This window comes from Solea senegalensis, linkage group LG1 (assembly GCF_019176455.1).
Source record: "Solea senegalensis isolate Sse05_10M linkage group LG1, IFAPA_SoseM_1, whole genome shotgun sequence".
NCBI lineage: Eukaryota > Metazoa > Chordata > Actinopteri > Pleuronectiformes > Soleidae > Solea > Solea senegalensis.
Window position 1 is genome coordinate 164441 of NC_058021.1, and position 20371 is coordinate 184811.

General features: G+C 43.2%; 1 protein-coding gene across 3 annotated transcripts in view; it reads right to left on the reverse strand.

Annotated features, from left to right (window-relative positions):
- LOC122774616 (phospholipid phosphatase-related protein type 5-like) overlaps window positions 1-20371 on the reverse strand; it is a 58993-nt gene that overhangs the window by 13046 nt on the left and 25576 nt on the right. For all 3 annotated transcript variants that reach the window (XM_044034064.1, XM_044034073.1, XM_044034083.1), the window contains 3 exons: window positions 18353-18485; window positions 9682-9932; window positions 135-311 (listed from right to left, as the gene is read on the reverse strand). In XM_044034064.1, the coding sequence (XP_043889999.1) occupies window positions 135-311; window positions 9682-9932; window positions 18353-18485 (561 nt within the window). The remainder of the gene's footprint in view (window positions 1-134; window positions 312-9681; window positions 9933-18352; window positions 18486-20371) is intronic.

Genomic DNA, 20371 nt, shown 5'->3' on the forward strand with positions numbered 1-20371 from the left:
CTACAATGGAAATGTTCATAGATCCTAAATATATGTCTCTGATTACATAATGAGGAGGCGTGTCCTCCTCTTCCGTCAGCCCAGGATTGTAAAAGCTCCCCAGCACACATTATATTCATGGATGTGCGTCTCACCAGGAAAGTGGCGATGGACGAGCCGATGATGAAGCCGGCGATGACGTCTGACCAGTGGTTGCGATATTCAGCCACGCGGTTGAGACCGGTGAGGAAAGCCAGACACATGAGCCCCAGAGACAGCACGGGTTTGGCCAGACGAGTGCCCTTCGCCTGCACCACACACGTGACGTACATCTGCAAGAGACGGTTACATGGTTTGAGCTACATTTACATTACCATACATGTATATATACATATGTATATATACATATGTATATGGTCTGCATTGATTTCTAAGCTTCTCCTTCAGACCAGTAAAAGCTTTCAAGACTGCGTGTGTGCATGTTTGTGTGCGTGTGTGTGCGCTTGTTTGTGTTTGTGTAAAAGGCAGGTTTGTGTAAGTAAAAGTGCCTAGTGGCTATGCTCAGGCTTAGGTGCTGGCGCATGCAGGTGTGTTTGTGTATGTGTATGTGTGTGTGTTTGTGTGTTTGTGTGCTGTGTGTGTGTGTGTAAAAGGTGTGCATGTTTGTGTATGTGTGTGTTTGTATGTTTGTGTGTATGTATGTAATGCAGCAAAAGTAAAAAGATGAAAAGGGCAGGTATGTGTAAAGGCGCATGTAGTGTGTGTGTGTGTGTGTGTGTGTGTGCTGTGTGTGTGCGTGTGTGTGTGTGTGAGACAAAGGCAGAAAAGCTTTCAGTGCTTCTTCACTTTAAGAAACAGAGATGAATGAAAGCAAATGTGATACTGAAAATCACCACTGATGTTTTATTAAAGACAGCTGTGCATAAATATGTCTCTCCTCGAGGCTTCGGTCTTTTTCCTCCTCTGTATTTACAGACGCAAAAAAGACAAAAAAATAAAGGAAAGACAGAATAAAGACCCATGAATTGAAGAGAGGAAAAGAGAAAGACAGTGGAGACAGACAGGATTGAGTCCTGAGGGACAGAGACATGAGCATGGAGAGAAGGGTATAAGGAGACAGGAGAGGAGATAGAATTGTATAGTCATTTCTGAAACTTATTTCACTTAATGTGTTTTAATGTGTAAATAATGAAATATGGTTTTATATCTTAAAATCAGAGATGCAGTCAGATATTTTCTCCCTGAGATTTATCACTAATGCAAAGACTCTTCACTGTGTGTGTGTGTGTGTGTGTGTGTGTGTGTGTGTGTGTGTGTGTGTGTGTGTGTGTGTGTGCAGGCCACTCGATCTCTGGTGATGATGATGCCTCTGTGTCAGTCATGGGTAAATACTCTCTGGGTTTTCAGGCTCGGCTGCACAGTAACTGCAAATAGGGCGTTTGTAAATTCTCCACTTGGTATCATTTATCATTTAATGATAAGCCAAGTGCACATCATTTATGCACTTGGCTCGCTGCCCCCTCACTGAGAGGATCGCAGAGACATTCACAGAACTCCAGACTGTTCACTGTCCTCGCTCTCAAATGGTGGAACGAGCTCCCCATCGACATCCGGACAGCGGAAAGTCTCCACATCTTCCTCCGCCGACTAAAAACACATTTCTTCCGACTCTACCTCGACTCTAAGACGACGACAACAAAACAAAAACAAAAAGAATCACTTGTTTATACGTCGCACTTATGACTAGCGCTTCATAGTTTGGCTTACTTGAAGCTCTTGTTTGTACTCAAATGTTTAAATGCACTTGCATTGTGAGTCACTTTGGATAAAAGTGTCTGCTAAATGACATGTAATGACATGTAATGTCATGTAATGTAATGTAATCAAAGGTTTGGTAACTATCAGTATAATGCATGTGAAAACATTGAAGACACAATAACACAACCTGTGTTTCGGCGTAAAACTATCAGACCTGACTGAGGGAGTGTTTGTGTGTATACAGCAGCAGAGCAGGAAGGGGCGGGGTGAAGAAGATCAAAGATGAATTTGTTTTTGTTTTGGGACAATCATGTCTCTTTGAATGCTTCATGTCCCGTCTGTGTGCTGTGATTGGAAATCCTTGCTATACAGTAGCCCACACACACACACACATTGGCAGGAACACCATCGACACCCAGCCACAAAACTCCCAACAATCGGCGCTCCGATGTCAATCACTGCATAGCAACGGCCAAACCCTTGGAAACCATCCCCAGCAGCAACGACGTCCTCATGATCTGTGAGGATGATGATTTCAAGAGTGCTGGTGACGAGTGGGTTATCACGTCTAAAAGAAGACTTCATGTCTGTAAATGCTTAACGAGATAAAGGCTGAGCTGTGCACCAGGTATCCAAGTACTACTAGTTAACTAGTTAATAAAACTTTTGTTATCTCTGACTTTAATATCGTGTGTGAAGGTTGCACACTGCTAAGATACAACGGTACAACAATGACCCAACAAGAACGGACAAAGTTCACCATTCTTTACTCTTAAAATAACCAATTTTCACTTTAAATTTTTTAAAATAAAAATGCTACAAACAAGTGCTGAGAGAGTGAATCACACTGCGTTTGTTCATGTGGACGAATGAAGACGAAAGAAGAGACATTTTCTGTGTCCCTGATGATTCACACCTCTGTCTGTGTGTGTGTGTGTGTGTGTGTGCTTTCTCATTTGGAACTTTTCCGACCTTGTCAGGACCAGTAGTCCTCATGGAGACTGGATCCTAGTCCTAACTGGCATTAACTGGTTATGGCCAAGGTAAGGGATGACATAAGGGGAATCAATGAGAGTCCTGTGTATGTGCGTGTGTGTGTGTGTGTGTGTGTGTGTGTGTGTGTGTGTGTGCGCCTGTGCGTCTATATACACTCGTCCTTCACCGGGTCAGGGTGATTTGTCTCTTTGAAGCTCGTCTGATCTGTCACATACTATTACTTGGATGTACAAAGTAACCAGCTACTGGGACCTTTGCACACACACACACGCACACGCACACGCACACACGCACACACACTAACAGTATATTTTAATGTTTCTCGAGTTGACCTCATTTCACTGGAGACTCACTGCTCACAGCTTCATTTGTGTTAACGGCCTTTGTCAGCGTCACATGATCCACACTCTCACCTATATTTCCCATGTAATGTCAGACATTAGCAGCAGTTGTCAAGCTCACATGCTCACGATGTCACAGGCGTGTCAGCTAAATGGAGAGTGTGACGTGAAAGACTGGATCAGGGATCGGATCTCCTCACGTGTCACTCAGAGTCCTGAGGGAGAGCCGCTCACATACACAACCACTGTGCTGAGGAAAGCTTTAGTTTATAGCATTTCAAAATAAAAGCATCCCACTATGGTGACACTTTACAGACACAGTATGGTCCAGAAACAACACGCTGGTCGTGTAGAATAACTCTGTCATAGGGAGATAATAATATGGTAAAACCATCTTCAAACTAACAATGACTACAGCGTGGTAATAATGTGATAATATCACAGTGACAACATGTCATATGTGACGTAATATCCCGGCAATCACTATCACAATTACTGATATTTGGGAATCTTCTTCTTCCAGTTTCTCCTTTTAGGATCATCGCCACAGCGGATCATCTGTCTCCATCTTGTCCTGAACCTTGTGTCCTCTTCTGTCCTCATGTCCTCCTAAACAACATCCATCAACCTAAAATGTTTGGGAATCTAAATCTACTTTAAAGCCCACATAGACCGGAAGCTCCAATTAACGCTGCGTTTGTGTGTGTGTATCTGCGTCATGACCTCGTTTATGAAACCCTAAAGTTTCACAACAACAGTTCAGCCACTGCTGAGAAAATAGGGTTTTCCTGGTTCTCTGCGAAGCGGATCGGCACTTCCTTAATTTGATGTCGTCATCAAAAATCCTCACCACTCCTCTCACCACCGTAGCGCCTCCTGGTGCGGGCACTAGTCCGGGCACATCCGGTTGCGTACATTGAACCGCAGAAGAAGAACTACTCTGGTTGTAGCTGCTGAGATGCAGAGCATCCACTGTGCCAGAGGGGGAGCTGTGTATCTGAGAGCTGGCCTATCTATTACGTCACTTCCAGGTACCTGGCCAATCACAGGACAGTGGGAAAGCTCTCGTTGGCTGGCCAATCACAACACAGTCCACGTTCTGGGGGTGTGGTTTTGGTCTGAAACAGCGCGGCTGACGAGAGCGTCAATGAGGAGATATTTTGATCGGCTCGTTTGCAGCGATTAGGAGGTTTTTAACCATGAAAACAAGTTAATACATGTAAGTAGACCTCCATAACTAACATATATGTGTGATACAAGCATTCTATGTCACCTATAATTCCCAAACAACTTTGTTTCTTTGCCATAATCAAGGTATTACTTGGTGAATACAATAAGAATGAGATGGTATTACCATAATATTACAAGATTAGTACGACATCATGGCCACTTTAATACTACAGAACTTATTTTAGCAGCAGTAGTCACACAGCCACGTTTCAAAAACCTGAACTAATCTAATCTCTAATCTGCTGCAGCATCATTTGTGTAGATTCAGTCTCTTCTTTCTCTGGAGTGAAGAAGAAAAACCCGTACAGATTGTAACTTACACAGGAACGAGAGTATTGATGTAACAGACCCTGTGGACATGTGCATGTCTGTGAAACACAGACTAACACTAACGCCACATGTAACGGCACATGTAACGCCACAGACTTCAGCCGTTCAAACTGAAGAGGAAAATGGAACAAAGTGATGTGCCTGCACTGAGGAGAAATACCATGGCAACCAACTGAAGCTGAGGGCTACAAAACAGCTGGATGAAAACGCCCACAGACGAACACAGTGCTGTCATACAGACAACACACACGTGTCTCGTTTGGTCTAAAGGAGCCATTTTGGATCATCAATACTTAACAGACAGCTTTAACCTGCACGTCCTCACAGAGGAACAACAGTGTGTTTGGATTTAAGAACATTCAAGACATTTATTCACTGACTTTCTGCTTCAACACTGAGGCTAAAAGACGCTACAAGCACATGGAACATCTGCATAATCCCACTACAACCTCCTCATGCATATTAGCACATTTTATTTGTTAAAAAAATGAATACATTAAAGTTAATAGCCAGCCATTTTGTTCCCAAACAGATAACTGGCTGCACATGGGTCTGTGTGTGTGTGTGTGTGTGTGTGTGTGTGTGTGTGTGTGTGTGTGTGTGTGTGTGTGTGTGTGCGTGTGCGTGTACGTGCGCGTGTGTGTGAGCATCGGAGTGTTTTCTGACCAAGACAAGAACAAGACAAAACCCTGTCTCTGAGGGAACAAGCTCAAAGTCTAGACAGGGTTCCTGTTTTTAGTCATGTTAGCAAAGACTGATAAAGGAAACATGGTTCACCTGTGGCAGGTGTAACGGCTCCACCCACATAAGCCTGATGCAATAAAAACAGCCAAAAAACAAGAAAAATGAGGGAAAGGGATGATTGAACGGATGCAGTTTCAAATGTCACTAATCCATGAACACTGGACCTATCAGTGTTCATGCTAATCTGTGAAGCTAATCTGTGTATACTGTAGTATTGAAATTACAACTTTCTTTTAATTTAGAAATGATGATGACTTTCATGTGAAAGGTGATTGTGTTACTAAATGACATTGTTGAATATTCTCTGAGGTCCAAGGTCAAGTACTGAACGTGCTGTGCCTTATCTGCTCCTAAGGTTTGGTACAATACGGTACAATAGTACCAAAATAACCAGCCCCAATTATTCATCCACTCACGACCGCTGACTGTGTGACAGTAAAACGTCACTTGTGATCGGTAAACGTTCTTCTCTAAATCTTGAAACCACATGTGACGGCGGTTTCTTGTCTGCAGACGTTTCCACAACAGCGAGCGCAACAATGCTTTGGTTAACGGTGAAAAGACGGCGACTTGCGTCCATCGCTGCCATTACGTCACAAAATGAACAAAACGATCCCACGGATCACAGCATGAGACGACAAGGGAAACTCAGCTTCCTCTAAAATGTTCTGTGTTGTATTTACGGTTCAATACTTAACGTGTCACATGTTCAGAATCAGCTGTTTCTGAACATGTGTCAGGGAAGCTCAGTGGACAATGGACGGGGGGCGGACACTGACGCTGGGCATCAGAGGGAAGAAGACAAGTGGTTTTTGAATTCAAACACTTTTCCAGGGTCTCCAACTCTGCCTTTAAACAAACATACATTCATGTGTGTAGTATATTCAAGTTTTGCCAACATACCCCCGTAAATGCCTCTTACCACCTGAGAACTCCTTTACCCTAGCTGCCTCTTACCACCTGAGAACTCCTTTACCCCAGCTGCCTCTTACCACCTGAGAACCCCTTTACCCCAGCTGCCTCTTACCACCTGAGAACTCCTTTACCCTAGCTGCCTCTTACCACCTGAGAACTCCTTTACCCTAGCTGCCTCTACCACCTGAAACTCCTTTACCCTAGCTGCCTCTTACCACCTGAAAACTCCTTTACCCCTAGCTGCCTCTTACCACCTGAGAACTCCTTTACCCTAGCTGCCTCTTACCACCTGAGAACCCCTTTACCCCAGTTGCCTCTTACCTCCTGAGAACCACTTTACCCCGGTTGCCTCTTACCACCTGAGAACCACTTTACCCCAGTTGCCTCTTACCACCTGAGAACCCCTTTACCCCAGTTGCCTCTTACCTCCTGAGAACCACTTTTGCCTCGAGAACCACTGCTGCCTCTTACCACCTGAGAACCACTTAACCCCAGCTGCCTCTTACCACCTGAGAACCACTTTAGCCCAGTTGCCTCTTACCACCTGAGAACCAACAGAAAACAAAGGTCTGATGACAAAGTGAATGTAATAATTTATTAAAATAATAAAATGGAACCAGTAAGTGAGACCACATGCTGCAGCTGAGCAGTGACACAACCTTACAGTGTAGATTTAGACCAAAACATTAGCAGAAGTATCAGAGAGAATCCACATGGAAGTCATATTAACATGTGAATGAGGTGATTACAACCTCATTTTCATAAAGCCCCAGGTTGGAATGGAAACATTAAAGCTGTGTGTGTGTGTGTGTGTGCTGTGTGTGTGTGTGTGTGTGTGTGTGTATTTGTTACCCTATTTAGGGCTTTTTCACTGGGGCATAAACACTGACTTTGTCAGGACCAGTCGTCTTCACGGAGACCAAAACCTGATCCTAATGAGGCAGAACCTAATTTCTGAGGAACTAGTTAAGTTTAGGATCAAGATTTGAAATGTGGTTAGGTTCAGGTTTAGGATAATGTTTTTAGTCCAAATGAATGAAAGTCAATGCAGTGTCGTGTGTGTGTGTGTGAGCTGTGTTCAGGGCAGGCATGCAGCACACACACGCGCGCGCGCGCCGCGCGCGCCGCGCGCCTGCGCACGCACACACACACACACACACACACACACACACACACACACACACACACACACACACACACACACAGTGGCCTTGGCTAAATGACCTAAATAACAGAGGCAATCTGTTCTCTCCATCATGCAGAGAACCACTGATGGTACAAATCTGTGTACTCCATCGCTCATGGGCACTCAGGCAGATGCTGACTCTCTCTGACATTGAAAATCCTCACAGTGTGTAATATTGCTGTTGTCACTGTAAAGATATAAAATCATTCCAGAAAGTAATGGGATCATTTACATAACATGTTTATTTGCAAATCAGGAGATCACTTTGTCTTATTTTCAACTTTTGCAAACCACTATCATTATTATCAGTATTAGCTTGTAAATGACCAGAGCTTCCTTCTGTCTGAGTTGTTTATGATACAGAGTCTTAATGTGAGTTTTTAACCCTAACCCGTCAAACATTTACAATAATTATTATAGAATAATTTTACATTTGGTCAAATCTCTCACCAGTTTTTGTTCCGTATTATTGGGTCAAATCTAAAATGACCCTACATTGGCTGCTGACAGACTATGTTGTTGTTTGAGTGATTTGAAATCTTCAATTGTTTGATTCATAGCTGGTGTTTTTTGTTACGTCTCATGTGTGAACTGGTTGAACTGGGTGTGGTTATAAGTCACTCTTCCTCCATTCAAACCATAAAACATTATTGTAGCCCCGACCTCATGCTCCCTCTACTGGACAGACATGTTGGTGCCATGGATCAAACAAAGCTAGAATATTTTAAGCCCGAAAAACTACTTTGACAGTTTAGAGAAAGTGGGAGGAGGAAGAGTTACATCGTGACAGTTGGTGATGTAATCTCACGTGATGTGGGAGGTAACAAACATTTTAGCGTAGAAATAAACTGTGACAACAGTAGTTGGGAGAATCTTTGACGCTCTGACCTCTGACCTCCAACACAAAGAGACTATTCTTTTCTAAGAAACCTCATTCTTTTAACTTTAGTTTTTATACGTTACTTTCTTTTAACTTTGGTATTGAAATGTAGTTGCTGGTACATAAAACTGATACTTCACCTAGAGTACTAGTTGAAGTCAGTACTTGAGTTGATCGGAGGATTAGGCGATGGTTTCAGCAGAGTTTTTTTATGACGACTGAAAGACTGCGGATCACAGATTGTGTCTGACGAGGGATCACGGACTACATGACCAGATATTCTTATACTGAACATCTGTAGAATGTTCATGCAAACATTCAGGAGCAGTGGCTCGTACTCAGTTTCCTCTCACAGACCAAACAAACGTGCAGATACCCCCAAGAGTAAGGGTACTTGTTCTTTATTACCAGAGGTACTGCAGGTACCAGAGATGATTAATGTTTAGTGTAGATCATGCACTATTAAAACCTCAGTTATGGTTCAGGATCCGAGGACCATATGGTTACTGCAAAGCACAGGATGTTACACCACAATTTTGCTGACTCGAACTATTGGACTACGTGAAAAGTATCAACCGCAGTGAGTAAGTTATCCAGTGTACTGACACTGACATACATCGAGCAGCAATGAAATGTGGTTTAATCACGATGATTTCAAAACTCAGACGTCACACATTAAAAAAAAATGCTGATTCTCTCTATTGATTTCTGATACAGGAGAGTGAGCAGTTCACCACTGTTAAACGAGTTCACACAACATTCCCACGCTGCACACAGAGACTGATGAGGCAAGGCAGTGCAAGACAGATTCAAACAGCAGCACCAAGGCTAAAAACACCAAGAAGCATCCATGATTGCACGTTTGCAGGGAATTCACGAATGCCACGCAGCTCCAATTAAGTTTCCTGAAAACACTGTGGGCGAGTAAAGCTACGTTAGAAAACATATACAACACATAACTCACCAAACTGCCATAGAAACAACATCAAAATGCCTATTTTTTTCTCTCTTTCACACTGTGTGTGTGTGTGTGTGTGTGTAGTTTGACAGTAGCTATGGCTTAAACCAAGGGCTGGATCCTCACGGTTGAGGAGATCTGGAATTATCTGGACTTAATTACACCCAAAACCACAAAGGACATGATGATTGACTGTTGCTACTTCAACTATCTTTGCTGTGATTGAAAAAGTGGAACAATATTTAACCACGCAACACCCTAATGTATAGTTTTCAACAAACCATTGTGAATACAAGTTCTTTTTGTCTAATCCACGGTTTCTATACACAAACTGAGCTGTAAATGAAGTAGTAAGAGAACTCACAGCCAGGTAGAGCGCCCCGTAGACACTGAGTGCAGCCTCCTTGGATGGGAAGGTTTTCCTGGCCCTCAGAATGTCATCCTGGTTTCCTGTGCAGGCCTCCTGGTGGCTGATGTAGCGCAGAGCCTGCTGGCAGCCCAGTGCTGTGTAGTTTGGCTTACAGACGGTCAGGAAGTAGGGGGCGAGGTTCCCTGTCACCACCTGACCTGCGTTGACAAAGATGTCAACGGTAAAGAGGCCAAAAATGTAGACTCCTAGGTAGAAAAGAAAACAAATATGTAAGGCACTCAGCAAACCCAAACAGATTACAGTGGGTTATTATTATTATTATCATGAACTAAAATGATGAGCTGAGTGGGATATGAATCAGCCTCCAGCTCAGGAAAGTCTGTTCCTGAGCTCCACCTTCAAGTGGAAGGAACTATGTTGAGAGAAACTATGGACAAGGACAATAAATCAGAACACATCATTATATCCTGGTATTGTATTCCTAATAGTCTTTCTTAGACAACCAGGAAACGAGTACACTGTGTTTCAGTCAGTCATAGCACTCAGTGAGTTCTCCTGTGTGTGTGTGTGTGTGTGCGCAATACTGACATATTCAGCACTGACTGTGTTCTGCTAACTCCCTGCACCAAGAACCACCGTGATACACAGAAGCTCATATGGCCAGCAGGGACACAAGGAAAAACTGATTGTAATCATTCACTCATTCACATCCATTTACCTATTTACACTTCTCTATAGGTCATTCACACCAGATAAACCAAATATATTTTCCAGATCTTGCAAAATCGATCGATCCGGTACAGACCAGATACAATGAGAGTCGAGAGTTCATTTGATGCACAATCTTAAATTGCATCAATCTGGTTACGCACAGATATTTTGTATGTCTTTGTTCAGATTCACCTCAGTGATACAAGCTTATAAAACAGTGCAGCATCAGACCAGCACCCAGCACTGTCCTGCAGCCCAGGCTTTTGACTAAATGATGAGCTCTTGATGCATTTTTTATCAGTGTATGTGTCCTCCAGTTATGTTATGACATGACGAGAGATACAAGAGATGAACACTTTCAGTTCAGCACATGGACACAGTCAGACGGTGTGCTGCTTTTCTTCTAGTGTCATTATGATGTGTTTTATTTTTCTGATAGTTACAAATATACAGACTGATCAGACAGAAAGTTAAAAGCAGCTCAGTCTCTTCTTATTGTTCTTCCTCACAGGAAAATGAGTGTTGAGGATTAACAGTGAAACCAAAACTCATCCTCACAGACATTATTTTACTGCAGATTAGTTATTGGTCTGCACACAGTCAGCTGCACTGAACACACCAGGGACATTCTTGTAACAGGCTGAAGGCAAACTAGAGACTAAACTAGTTCTCCTATAGCAGGAGAATGAAGAGATGCACGAGCATAGACTGATGATTAACGTAATGAGGGCGGGACATGTACTCAAACTGGTGGGTGTGGAATCATGGCAGGAAGTATACTGTTCTGCAAATGGGGAAGAATGTTAGATTTCAAAATAAAACCGGAAATGGCCCAGAATGAGCAGATGTTAGAGTTTGAAATTCTAGTTTAGTAACAACCCTGTGTGTGCGCACACACACACACACACACACACACACACACACAGGTGCCAACTTTCCATCATCCTACTCTTAACCAAACAAGCCAGGCTTTAAGTCTCATTGATTGAAGGGTTTCAAGAGAAATAATTGCTTCCCTCCTACGAGATCTCGGCTGTCTGTCACAGCAGATTACCGACCATGTGCTCAGTCACACTCTCTCTGTTTACAAAGCCACACACACACAGACACACACACACACTTTCAGGGTGTAGTATTTGCTGGGGCAACAGCAGCTTTTCCAATCACTGTCAAGTATTTGTGCTGCTGCAAACGAGTGTCCAGCCAAGCTTTGAAGCCGGAAGACACTGATGGAGGCAGACAGCGAGGCTGTGAACCCACTGAGGAAGGTGCGTCGTCGTTCTTCTTCTTCTCTCACAGTTCTTAGTTTAAATGTCACTGTCTGAGTTGCTCATCAGTTCCTCGGAAGCAGAGTGAGGCTTTGTATTGTGACAACAACCAAGCATCACGTGACTCACTTGCTGAGTGTGCTTCATCGTTCCGACACTGTTGCTGACACAAACGAGGAAGAGTGGGTGTTTTACATTTCACAGACGACTGCAATTCTCCATCTTGCCTCATCATTAGCTTTGGAAACAGAGAGAGGGGAAACCAAAGAACTGCTTTCCAGCACATGAAGCTCATTCAGTTAAGATGCTTGAAACAGTGAAACCATGTCATTATCTGCTGCTGATTCACTGTTCAACAGATGCACTTACTTTGTGTATGTGATCGTCCTGTTAGTTGTGTGAACATGCATGTGTTCCACTATAACATCTGTCTCACTGTCATTCTGTCTCTCTCTCTCCAGTGCAGACCTCCACAGGTTCTCTTCCACATGTCCCGTCTCTCACTACAGATTACAATATCATCTGCAGTCCACAGAGACTCCGGCCTGACCTCTTCTGTCATCCTGTCATCACCACTGCAAACATGAAGGTACCCAGAGCTGATCCCTGATGTAATACCACAACCTAACCACAATTCAGGATAGAGAGAAGCTATCAGAATTATTTTAGTCTGAATTAAGTGTTGAAGACCAACAACATAATCTAAGCATTTCACCGGACTTTTTGCTTCTTTCTACTTCAATTACGGCCTAACGTAGGGGCGGTAATCTTTAGGTGCCCAATGATTCGATTAAGATTACGATTCACGGATTCCGTTAAAAATAAATAAATAAAATAAAATGTTTATCAAAGCATCTGAAAGCATCTCGATGAACTTTCAATCAGTGTTTTTGTCTCACTGAGTCATCATTCATTCATTCACTGCTCTTGTTTGGAGCACATGTGACATCAGTCCAAGCATCACATGTAACTGCTGTCCTACCCACTTTCACCCGTGATTTCTGTTTTAGTTTCATTGTTGAGTGTCAGGATCGTCGTGTCAGTGAAATAGCTTCTCTGTATCTACATCCTGTCTATTTTATGTTACTCAACATGTAAATAACTTGTGACTCGATTCAGAATCATCTACGTCTGAATCGCGATGCATCTAAGAATCCATGTTTTTACCTCCCTCTACTAATGTGTAGTAGCACATCTATTATCACAAGGTGGTGACATTTTTGAGGTTCCTTGAATGCATCTGGAAGCAACTCCTCTAAGTTCAACATGCTATCGGTCATGCAGAAGTGATGAAGTGATTTACCAGGGTCTTTGAATGCATCTCGTCGATGCTCCCATTAGCTCAACACGCTGTGAACCCTGCATTAGTTTCACTAGCTCTCATGAGCTGGAGTTCAAAACTATTTAACGACATGCCCAAGTAATTTCAGGGCAAATATAGAATATGTTTTATCTTGTTGGCGGTCAGTTTACCCCGACCCTGATCAAACCATTCATCTCAACACACCTTTTACAGTCTATTAGTGTACATGACTTCTGTCCGTGGTGAACGTGTGATTATAATATGATTTCAGTGAAGATTTATGCCACAGACTTCTAAAGGTCAGGAGTTGGTGCACTTTAACACTGTTCTAATAAACAGTGACACGTGCAACCACAGGGCTCACCTCACATCTTTGTCCTCATTTAAATGATATTACATAAACTCTTTTACATCATTTCACTGACAGAGAGAGCTGTGCATGCACTGCCCTAAAGTTCAGCAGACACAGACCTTCAAATACACGAGGGTGTAGCACACAGCTGATGTCGAGTGTGTATCTGTGTTCTAAATGTGATCCTCCTCAAACTGTTCAGCTCTGAGAGGCGTTACGTGACGAGCATGGGTCAGACCTGAGAGAGAATCTGCCACTCTCATGTGATTCTCTGCTCTACAGCAGATGGAAACTCTGGAACACGATCATTGTTATGACCACACACAGTGAGTCTCCTGAGACAAGAGACTGAACGTCTCATGATCCTTCGCCATGAGATGGACACACAGCTGTGTGGATGTCATGTGACTTCCTCTGTGTGAATTTGTCACTCACGTCACTACAGACTCTCACTGCATCTGTGCAACTGCACATTAGCTCTGTGTGAAGGTCATGAACAGCGCTGCACACGCTGCTCCATGCAGACATTGTCTTCAAATGTATCATTGTATAAACTGACAATGGATGAAAGATGGGTCAGAATACAGAATTAAACAACTCTCAGGAGAACAAGAAGATGCAACTCCACACAGACAAGCACCTTCAGCTGTTACAGCAGGTAAGATCAAACCAGGACTTGACGTGGTGTCGTTCTTGCTGCTAGGCAACGATGCTCACCATGATGAACGTGTCTCACACTGTAGTGCCGTCTCTTTCACTGCATTCAAGACCCGTATGCTTCCTGTTGACAAGTGAAATGAATTTGCCGTGTGTTGGAGTATTTTCTTCTGTTGTATTGTAAGTGGCGCTCGACACAAGACACAGCTGAGGTTTACAGGACTGTCGCTTCTCTGCAGATATCACATCATGAAGGTTTTTCATGAGGATGGTGATCAAAACAAACCAATACATTTAATCTTGAATGTTTCTGCCCACTTTCATAAAATATTACACACTGACCACAAAATGTCACTGTGCTGAGAAGTAAAATAATATCTCCACAAGGCACGCAAAGATGAAAAGTCATTTTGCTGTCGCCTCATAATCTGCATCTCCATTCACCTGCCAGACTATCAGTGTAATCTCACTGCACTGATCCACACAGCAGCTAATATCCAATCAAACCAGGACACGAGACACGTCTGCACCAAGTCTACAGAATCAGCATGTGTTCCTGACCTCCCATCGTCTGTCTGTCCTGGCTTCTGTCCGTCCTGGCCTCTGTCTGTCCTGGCCTCTGTCCGTCCTGGCTTTTGTCTGTCCTGGCTTCTGTCCGTCCTGGCCTCTGTCTGTCCTGGCTTTTGTCTGTCCTGGCCTCTGTCGTCCGCCTCTGTCCCTGGCCTCTGTCTGTCCTGGCTTTGTCTGTCCTGGCTTTTGTCTGTCCTGGCTTTGTCTGTCCTGGCCTCTGTCTGTCCTGGCTTCTGTCCGTCCCTGGCCTCTGTCTGTCCTGGCCTCTGTCTGTCCTGGCCTCTGTCTGTCCTGGCATCTGTCTGTCCTGTCGTCTCCAGACGCCTCTCAACAACTGCAGTCTGTCCATCAGCTTCTCCATTGATCGGCCACTTCCAGTATGGATTCCAACAACGACATAGACTTGTAGAGTATGTGACATAATTAGTCACCACTGACTGAACTACTTAGACACTAATGCTGAACTCTTTAGACCTTTAAACTCTGTTTGATTAAACAACAACATTTTAGATGTTTGTGCTGCAGCTCATAAACATAAGTCTCCACTTGTCACTGCTCAGTTATTATATTTGTGGACACAATATTGACACTGATGCACATGGGTGAAATCTTAATGCTCTACTTCCTGTTTCTCTGCGTTTCACCCTGAGTTTCACCCTGTGTTTCACCCTGAGTCAGCTGGGACTGACTCCAGCGGCCCTGGGAGTATAAAGTGGTCGACAGTGACTGAATGAATGAATGAATGTCTCTGTAAGTTTACTGATATTGTGAATACAACACTCAAAAAATCTCACATTCAGCCCTTTCTTTAATTTAGTGCTAAAGAAGAAAATGGTAGATTCACGATTACTTCCTGACGTTAACGACAACAATCTGATAGCATATATCTGAGGACAGCAGGCAACTCTATTGTTCCTTTTCCAGCAGGTGCAGTTGAGGTCCTACAGTACTGCTATTTCTGCACCATTCTCAGTAATGGTCATTCTCTGATCCCACATGCACACAAATCGCTCTACATTCAAGTCAAATCAAGCAGAGAAGTCTGGCTGCAAGGCGAGCGGCCTCAGCTTCACCTGGAGCTTAACAGCACAACGACAAGAAGCCGCTCATCATCACAGCCGAGCACAGTCGCTGCTGCGGCTGCTGCGGCTGCTGCTGCTGGAGTCCTTCCTCTGTTGCTTGGTGGGCGTTATCGATAGCTTTAGATCAAGTGCAGCATAAAACACAGAGGCTCACACACTGGACATAATTGTATTTGCAGATTGTGTATTTTAAATAGTGTTTTGTAATTTGGGATAACTGCTCTTTGTAATGCAGCTGTAAAGTGGCACTGACAGCTCACACACTCATTAGCTGATTGCAGCAAAGACGCAAATGCTTCAGTGAGCAACTAAGACACTTATCTGGATCCAGAACAAGGGAAATCACATCCACACTGAAAGGAACATTCAGACTTGAAGCTTATTTTTGCACTAATGCATCGTTCTCATCAAGTGCCAAACAGAACAACCAGAAAAACCACTGAAGCTGCAGTGGTTCTAGTGATGCTTCATTACAAAGCAAGTGTTAATGTTCTTCAGTTGAACCTTTCCTATTTTACTTTAACACAGAATAAACTGTTCTACAAAGAGGCGTGGACAGGAAAGACACACCCACATTCATTCCAATCCAGACACAGCGCGTACCGCTCACATTCTCGCAATCTCGTAGTCTCTCGGCGCGTAGCGCTCACATTCTCGCGATTTTGTAGTCTCGCGGCGCGTACCGTTCACATTCTCACGCTCTTGTAGTCTCGCGACACGTACCGCTCACATTCTCGCGCTCTCGTAGTCTCGCGGCGCATACCGCTCACATTCTCGCGATCTCGTAGTCTCTCGGCGCGTACCGCAAACACATTCTCGCGCTCCCATAGTCTCTCGGCGCGTAGCGCTCACATTCGCGCGCTCTCGTAGTCTCGTAGTCACAGTAGATTTGATTTTGTGAGCCTTTTCTTAGTCTGTTTTCAGCCATTCTCGTGCTGGTTCCTGGCACACCTCGCTCAGTGCTGACTCTGCATTAGTGCCTTACATAACATCACTTTAATCTCTTGGTTAATTAGAAACATCCTTTTTATTTATAAAGGCTAATTAGCACATTGCTCTCTTCTTTAGTGAACTTTTCCTCTTGAATTTAACGAAGGATTCCTGCGATGGTTCTCGATCACGGTTTAAGAATCAAAGACACAACAGCTGCATGACCTCCTTTCTCTGCTGTGCAACTGACATCAATTAACGCCAAGATATCAGCCTCACTCGGATATAACACTGCACCAGTGTATTAGACGTGACAGTCAACTCCAGTCTCTCATGGATTAAGGAGCTTTAGCCTGGAAGGAGAAACCTGTCTACAATAACAAGCATCACTGTTCATGTGTTCACTGTTCATTATGTGTAAATGCACAAGTAAAGCCAGGTCACGAGCGCCTAATCATCCTCTCACCACTGCTTTATCTCCTGCACTCACTTAAGGATCAGGGAGGACAAGCACAGGCCAATGCTGTGTGTGTGTGTGTGTGTGTGTGTGTGTGTGTGCGTGTGTGCGTTACACCTCCTCACACTCCCATTCAAATGGATTTCTATCTGTCCTGTGAGACATGTGAGACATCGGACCGATCAATGTCTCAATGTATAATGAGGCAGGTTTGATTCTATCACTGACAGATCTGCATCACTGAAGCGTCTTCATTAACATGACAACTGCTGCTGCTGCTGTTACTGCTGCTGCTGCTGTTACTGCTGTCACTGCTGCTGCTGCACTGCTGCTGCCGCTGTTACTGCCACTGCTGCTGCAGTTACTGTCACTGCTGCTGTTACTGCTGCTACTGCTGCTACTGCTGCTACTGTTACTGCTGCTGCTACTGTTGCTGCTGCTGCTGCTGTCACTGCTGCTGCTGCTACTGTTACTGTCACTGCTGCTGCTGCTGTTACTGCTGCTGCTGCTGTTACTGCTGTCACTGCTGCTGCTGCTACTGTTACTGTCACTGCTGCTGCTGTCACTGCTGCCGCTACTGCTACTGCTGTATTTCCTGGAAAAGGTGCACACTCATTATCAAATGCAGATCTGCATTTGACAGAACCAAACATATACAATAACAGCCCTAAAATGACTCTAATTGCTGTAGTACAAATCCCAGGCCTGTTGGTGGCGCTGCAGCAAAAATACACCACAACCAGAGAAGATGTCTGGTTTATATGATCTTCAGCATGAAGAAATCCATGTAAATAAAAGTTATTATAACGCAAACACAAGAGGAAGACAACAACGATGAAGATCGGTGACAGAATTCACTGTTTGGATACGTGAGGAAATGTCATCATTTATCAAAATCTGATAATCATGGGTGTATCCACATGTCAAGTCTTCTACGTGTCGACTAGAGCCTGCGAGTTATGTGTGATTATTAACTAACTAATTATTAATGAATTAATAATTCTCTGAAATGTAACTGTTATATTTATAAACTGATTTAATTGTGATGACTGTGTATCGTTTACCTGTCTCTAAGTGTCCTCATGCTGCTCCAACACACACACACTTGGATTAATAAAGTCATCCATCCATCCTTATCTAGTTTACATGTAAACCAGTCTATCATTACAATGGCATAAAATGTGAAGAAGAGGAGAAAATAAACTTAAATAAATGAGAACTAAGGCCAATTGTGTTGTCCTTAGTTCAATGAAAATAGTATAATATAAATAAATAAATAAATAAACAAAGTTGAAATGAAAGCTTCCAGTGTGAGGACTTTGGGATGGAACTTACCGAGGAAGCGGAAAGTCCTGCGCACCAGTGGGTTGAGGTAGCAGCAGTCCCCGATAGCCACCGTCTTCTCTGAGCGGTCAAACTCTTTGGATGTGTACTGGACCAGGAACAGCACGGTCTCTGTTATTGTAATCTGCGAGAAACACAAAGAGTAACAAGCTGAGTGCTGTGTCTCACCTGCTGATGACATGCACCTGTGTATCACCGTTACTGAGTATTCCACCCACACACCACAGTGCTGCTCAACCACGACTAGTTTCTGTAAAATAAAAGGGTCTGAAATGTGTTGTTTTTCTCTCGTGTTCCACCTGAGCGAGCTGCTGCTTCTCAGCATGTTTGTATCATGTGTGTATGGTTGTGTCATTTAACCACAACCATACACGCATGATACAACAACCACAGACTCACAGAATATCTGTCCTGTGGGATTAGAATCCATATTCTAATCCCACATTATTTGTAACCAAACATTAGTGATTTCACGTACGCTTCATAATCCCAGTGACACTTGATGAATTAAGATGAAGCATCTATGTATAAACATAAACATCTACAGGATGTCGTGCTCATGCTTCTAAGAATAAAAGGTTATAAAACAGCGTCACTGTAAAGTTAGATCAGAAAAGTGATCATCTCTAAACAATATCTGTGTAATTTGCCTTAAAGAAATTCTGCTGCTCCAATATTTGAACACTTTCCCAAGTCTGAACTAAATGACATTTACAATTAAATTACAAAAGGTCAAACAACATCAATCTATGGACATTTTTCAATGTGTTTAAAGATGATCGCTGTATTTTATATCTTCATATAGTTCTATTCTAAAGTTAGTATTTGTGAGGCAGATATTTATTTATTTTTACTTCCAACTTTTACTGCATAATAAAAGAGTGTTTATGTGTCAGGTCACCACATACAGCCATGCCTTCAAGCTACAGCATGTGGCAAGAGCACATCTACTCTCTCTCTCTCTATATATATATACACAGTATATATATATTCATATATTCATATTTATATATAAGCTGCACCTCCTAACCCAAAGTATTTCAAAGTGATGAGGAGGAACGAACACACACACACTTTAGTTTTGTGTTTTATTAAAGAATAAATCACACGTTCAGAACAAGAGCGTTTCTGCATGGAGTTAGCATGTTCTCCCCTTGTGTGCAGATTCATTCTCATATCCTGGCATCAGACGGGTCCAGAGGACCTGGTCTTATATAAAGTCTATGGTTTTGAGCCTGGTACGGCTGGACATCGATACCAGAGGCCAGTGAAGCTCTGCTTCCTCCAAAATGTCACAAAATAGTCAAATATGGACTATTTTATTCACACTTCATCACTAAAGCGTGCTACAACACGATCAACAATTACGTCTAGTTTGTTCAGAATCAGCTGTTTAGATCTAGATCTAGATGAGATTTTCTGAGCGCATTAAAACCAGTGGAGTCTCAGCAGTAAGAAATGAATCAAGTATTATCTGAAATAAAAAAGTACTGACTGTAGTTTAAGCATGTAACACAGTGATAAACTGTAGAAATGTGTATTTCCAGTATAGTTTCACTCTCCTCTGAGAAACACAAAGACCTTTCATGAGTGCAGAGAAACAACCTGTGAGCAGCTTTATATCCTGAGAGTGGGGATGTGAACACTAAGAACAGAGTGCTGTGTCTCACTAAGAACAGGCGGAAGCCGCGCGAACGCTGGTGCATCTTCACCATTTAAACATCTGGATTCATGTTTATTTATTGTCACTGTAATTTGCTTTATAGATATTTGGATGGCCGATTTAAACTGTATCATGCCCATAATACTAACGTGATGTCATTTCAAAATCACTAACTGAGTGCCATGATTAGAGTGTAACTGTCTGACCTCCTGACCTCGCCCAGGCTTCAGCTGTTCACCTGGCTGAACACCCACATGTCAGAGGAGATAGATCAGAATGCCCAAGTACCCGTGTGACTGTGCTGTCACATGCACTTGTCACTGTGTGTGTGTGTGTGTGTGCAGTTG